The sequence below is a fragment of the Micromys minutus genome (genome assembly GCF_963924665.1).
Source record: "Micromys minutus genome assembly, chromosome: 2".
Classification (NCBI taxonomy): Eukaryota; Metazoa; Chordata; class Mammalia; order Rodentia; family Muridae; genus Micromys; species Micromys minutus.
The window spans coordinates 91,698,445-91,704,144 of NC_137971.1; the positions used below are offsets into that span (position 1 = coordinate 91,698,445).

Genomic DNA, 5,700 nt, shown 5'->3' on the forward strand with positions numbered 1-5,700 from the left:
TTAAAAAATGGGGTACAGAGCTAAACAAATCATTTTCAGTTGAGGAACACTGAATGGCTGAGAAACATCTGAGGAAGTGCTCGACATCCTTAGCCATCAGGGAAATGCAAATCAAAACAACCCTAAGATTCCACCTCACACCAGTCAGATTGGCCAAGATCCAAAACTCAAATGACAGCAGATGCTGGCGAGGCTGCGGAGAAAGAGAAACACTTCTCCACTGTTGGTGGGGTTGCAAGCTAATACAACCACTCTGGAAATCTGTCTGGCGATACCTTAGAAAATTGGATATAGTACTACCTGAAGACCCAGCTATTCCACTTCTGGGCATATACCCCAGAGACACTTTAATACACAACAAAGATATATGCACCACAATGTTCATAGCGGCTCTATTTATAATAGCCAGAAGCTGGAAGGAACCCAGATGTCCTTCAGAAGATGAATGGATACAAAAATTGTGGTACATATACACAATGGAATACTACTCAGCCACCAGAAACAATGACTTAACCAAATTCTTAAGAAAATGGCTGCATCTAGAGAAGATCATCCTGAGTGAGATAACCCAGTCACAAAAGAACAGACATAATATGCAGTCACTGATAGTGGGATGCTAACCCGAGAGGCTTGCACTCCCCAGAAACAACTCACAGACTGTATGAAGTCCAAGAAATAACTGACAATCTATCTCTCCAGTCCCCAGTTTTGTCTATTTATACATTTTCTAAATATATTTAATGTGTATAAAAAAATCTGTATATGTATTCCTCTTTTTATAAAAATAAAGTTGTAAGAAAAAAAAGATTCTGGCGAATCAAACAATTTGATTATAAATTGGGGTACAGATCTAAATAAAAATTCTCAACTGAGGAATATCAAATGGCTGAGAAGCACATAAAGAAATGCTCAACATCCCTAGTCATCAGGGAAATGTAAATCAATTAAAACAACCATGAGATCCCCACCTCAAATCAGTCAGAATAGCTAAGATCAATATCTCAGGTGACAGCAGATGCTGGTGAGGATGTGAAGAAAGAGTTACACTCCTGCACTGTTGGTGGGGTTGTAAGCTGGTACAACCACTCTGGAAATCAGTCTGGCATTTCTTCAGAAAATTGGACATAGTACTACATGAAGACACTCCTGGGCAAGTACCCCAAATGTGCTCCAACATATAACAAGGGCACATGCTCCACCATGTTTCCCTCAGCCTTATTTATAATAGACAGAAGCTGGAAAGAACCCAAATGTCCTTCAACAGAGGAATGGATACAGAATTTGTGGTACATTTACACAATGGAGTAATACTCAGCTACTAGAAACAATGACTGTAAAATTTCTAGGCAAATGGATAGAACTAGAGACTATCATCCTGAGTGAGGTAACCTAGTCACAAAAGAACAAACATGATATGCACTCAGTGATAAGCAGATACTAGCCCCAGGAAGCTTTGGTTACTTAAGAAAAATTCACAGATTTTATGAAGCTCAAAAAGAAGGAAGTCCAAAATGAAGATGCTTCAGTTCTTAGAAGGGAGAACAAAACACTCACAGGAGGAAATACAAGGTCAAATAGAGGAACAGGGATTAAAGAGAAAAGATCATTCAGAGGCTGCCTCATATGGGGTTCTATCCCATATGCAACCACCAAAACCAAGCACTATTGCTGATAAGTACTTAATGGCAGGATCCAGATAAAAATGCCTTTTCAGGGGCTCTGCCAGAGTCATACAGATTCAGGTGAGCATGCTTACAACTAACCCTCAGACTAAACATGAGGACACCAATGAAAGTGCTAAAAGAAAGACTGAAGGAGCTGAAATGGGTTGCAAACTCATGTGAAGAACAATATTATCAACCATCCAATCCCTCTATAGCTCCTAGTTCTAAAACACCAACCACTGACCAGACATTGAGAGCTCCAGTCACATATTAGCTGAAGATAACAGTGTCTGGCATCTTTGTGAGAAGAGGTCTTTGTTCCAGGGAGGGCACATTTTCCCAATGTAGAGAAATGCCAAGGCATTGAGGTGGACAGAGTGATTAGGAGGGAGTGCACCTCTGTGAAAACAAGTAAAGGAGAAAGAAATAATATTTCCAATGTAAGCAGAGAGTATCTAATAAAAAATTAAAATGAAATAACAGATCAAAAGGACAGTCCAAACTCTTCATATCCTATATCATCACAAGTATACATTTTGTATGGAGGCATCTAAAATCACATCATTATTATCCATTACTTTGAATATAACATGGCAAGGGTGTTTGTGGTGTTTACAACAAACAAAACATGAACATATAACAAGAAAACAAAGAACAGAATAAGGTCTTCTTATTCCACATATTAAATACCCAATGTTCCCAAATTTGTTTCTGATTGGCTGCATAATTAGATCATCATCTTTGATTCTGTCTTCCAATACCTTTTACATTTCAGCCAGGTATTTAGAGTACATCCAATATGTATTAATTTATCATGTGCAAAATATTTGCAGCAAATATTGCTTTGAGGAAAAAATAAACTGACAAACACATACACCTCCTACTCATTAATGAAAATGTGGTAGTTATTCCAGATATTAGACCTATAGAAATTTTAAACAATGGAAAAATCAAAACCATAACAAAACATGTATCTGACTTTTATAACCTCAGCATAATGTTTAATTTTATATTAATAATTTATTATATTTGTGTCTGACATAAGCTATATCAGAGATGATCTTGAAAACAAGAAACTACAATTAGATATTAAAATATACTTAAATTTTTATTGTCAAATTGGTCCCCAATTGGCAAAGATACAAACAATGAGTTATATTTAATCATCCCTATAGTGATGATGAATGTGATTAAAAATTATAAAACAAGTGACTACCTTCAATTATAATAAAATATAAGTTCATCCACATAAAGCTCATATATAATGGTACAATGTTACTCTATTTAAATAAAATTTTAAATGACTAGCAGATATGATTACTTTTTGAAAAGTATTCATTATTAAAACTTTAATTTGAACAGAATTATGTGTCTCTTATAGTTAATTAAGATTAAATCTGTTTAGAATTGCTTTAGCTATGTCTATAACAGATAGAGAAATAAGAAGCAGTCAAAGTTTTATCATGTGTGAGGGAAAATTTAAACTAAGACTTAGTACCTGATCAAAGAGAACTAGATTAAACATTTATGAGGAGCAAATGTTTGGGTTGTCAAGATAGCTCAGTTGTTAAGTGCTTGCTGTTCAAACATGAATTCAACTTCTTAGAAGCTATGTAAAAAGCTGAGTATAATGGCACATGTTTTAGCTCAATGATTGGAAAAGTGAATGAAGCAATTCACAAATCCCTGACAGAACAATCTAATTGTGAACACCAGGCCATAATAGGCCACCCTCAAGCAAACAAACAAAAACAAAACCTAAGGTAACAGAATAAAATGTATCTAAACTTCTGACTTTCATATGCACCTGTAAACACTACTCCCCCCAGCTCTCTCCCCCCCCCCCCCTCTCTCTCTCTCTCTCTCCCTCTCTCTCTCTCTCTCTCTCTCCCTCTCTCTCTCTCTCTCCCTCCCTCCATTTCTCTCTGTCCTTCTCTCTCTCTCTCTCTCTCTCTCTCTCTCTCTCTCTTTCACAGACACACACACACACACACACACACACACACACACAGAGAGAGAGAGAAAATCTGCAATCAATATCAAAGGGTGTTGAGAGAGATTTGCTATTTTAAACAAAAGAAATAAATAAAAAATCAAGAGGAATTCTTACAATACAAAATTTTGAACACTTGATCTCGAATCTGTTTAGTCTTCACCCCATAAACAATAGGATTGAGCAAAGGTGGGACTAGTAGGTAAAGGTTGGACAGGAGAATGTGAATGTAGGATGGAATGTGAGAGCCAAACCTATGTGTAAAGAAGGAGAAGAAGGCCAGAAGGTAAAACTCCAAAAAGACGCACATGTGGGCAACACATGTGTTAAAGGCTTTGAGTCTTGCTTCCTTTTGAGGGAGCTTGAAGACAGTTATAAATATTCTGATGTAGGAAAGTGTGATGAAAATTATGTCCAGTCCAAGTATACTGAAAGCCACAAAGAGACCATAGATTCTGTTGACATGAACATCTTCTGCTGCCAGCTTCACAATCGCCATGTGCTCACAGTACGAATGGGAAACAACAGTGGTCCAGTAGAACTTCAACCTGCATTTGATGAGAATGAGACATGGAGCTACCAACAGGGCTGCTCTGAGTGTGACTCCTACTCCTATCTGAGTGAGGAGCCTCTGGGTAAAGATGGATGCATGTCTCAGAGGATCACAGATTGCCACATAGCGGTCCATGGCCATGGCAAACAAGATGCCTGACTCAATACATTGGAAGGTGTGAATCAGCCACATCTGTAGGAGGCAGGCATCAAAGTATATGGTTGGAAGGTGAAACCAAAATATTCCTAACATTTTCGGTAAGATGGAAGTGCTAAGAGCAATGTCTGTTGCTCCAAGCATTGCTAGGAAAAGGTACATGGGCTCATGGAGGCTTCGCTCAACTTTGATGACAACTAGAAGCAGCGAATTCCCCAAAAGTGCAATGACATACATGGTACAGAAAGGAATCCCAATCCAGAACTGCACAGACTCCAAGCCAGGGATCCCAGTCAGAGTCAGCACTGAAGGCCTGAAGATGGTGCTGTTGGCATGGGGCATGCTGCCTCAGCCTGCAGGCCTGTGGCTTCTCAGCTAGACTGGCAGCTGGTGCTGGGAATACTCCTGTGTTCTGCTCTCACCTACAGTCACACAGCCAGAGACTGAATGGGATTCCACATGGCATTTTTCACATACAGCATTACTGATAAGAATGTTTTATGCAGATCCAAGAATGTCTACATACCTTTTCTATGTGTGAATATTTTATTTTATTGTTCAATTTTCAACCCATCTTTCTTGCTTTCTTCTCTTTTCATTTTCATCTCATCACAAACATACACAATATTCACATACAACATACATACAAACTTTGCAAATAAAAGCTTACTGTGTATATTCCAGACAGAAGACATATGTCTGTATACTTATAAAAATATTCAATTGAAAGCAAATTAATTTTCCTGTATTATATATATATATATATATATCACATTCATTCTTTGTTTTATACACACATGTACATATATGTGTATATAAATATTTGTTGTTATGTCCATTTAAAAAAACATGTGAGAAAAAGTGTAATGAAACATATATCTACTGTTTAAGTAGTATCAGTAAGCACTGAGTAAATAATAAATCATGAAGAAGTTTACTCTATATTAGTATTTCATAACATGGATATTCTCTTGTTTTACCTGTTCCTTCTCTAAAAGTTCTTTTTTCTCCAACCTTCATCATCTTTTGCAGACACCCACACACACAAACATGTGCATATATGTGCATGTACTATAGATGTATATTTTAATGATATATGCTTTCTATTAATATTATTATTATTTTAGCTTGACATCTTACACACTTTGTTTTAATATGGTGGTACAAATTATCTTAAATTCTAGTATAGTTCTATTTATAAGAGCGTGCAGGGCAAAGTTTTTTTTCTTGATATGTTATCTGAGTTGAGGAATGATAATGTTGTAATTAAGATTCAACCATGTAAATATACAACATACTATATTAAGCTAATATATTATTTCATATATCACTAC

At 36.6% G+C, this 5,700-nt stretch overlaps 1 protein-coding gene across 1 annotated transcript; it reads right to left on the reverse strand.

Moving 5' to 3' along the window:
- Positions 1-3,757: 3,757 nt before the first annotated feature.
- Positions 3,758-4,708, reverse strand: LOC308418057 (olfactory receptor 52A5-like; the record flags this gene model as incomplete). Its single annotated transcript, XM_080913389.1, has 1 exon — positions 3,758-4,708. One exon carries the CDS (start codon positions 4,706-4,708, stop codon positions 3,758-3,760), a length of 951 nt encoding a protein of 316 aa, XP_080769515.1.
- Positions 4,709-5,700: the final 992 nt, after the last annotated feature.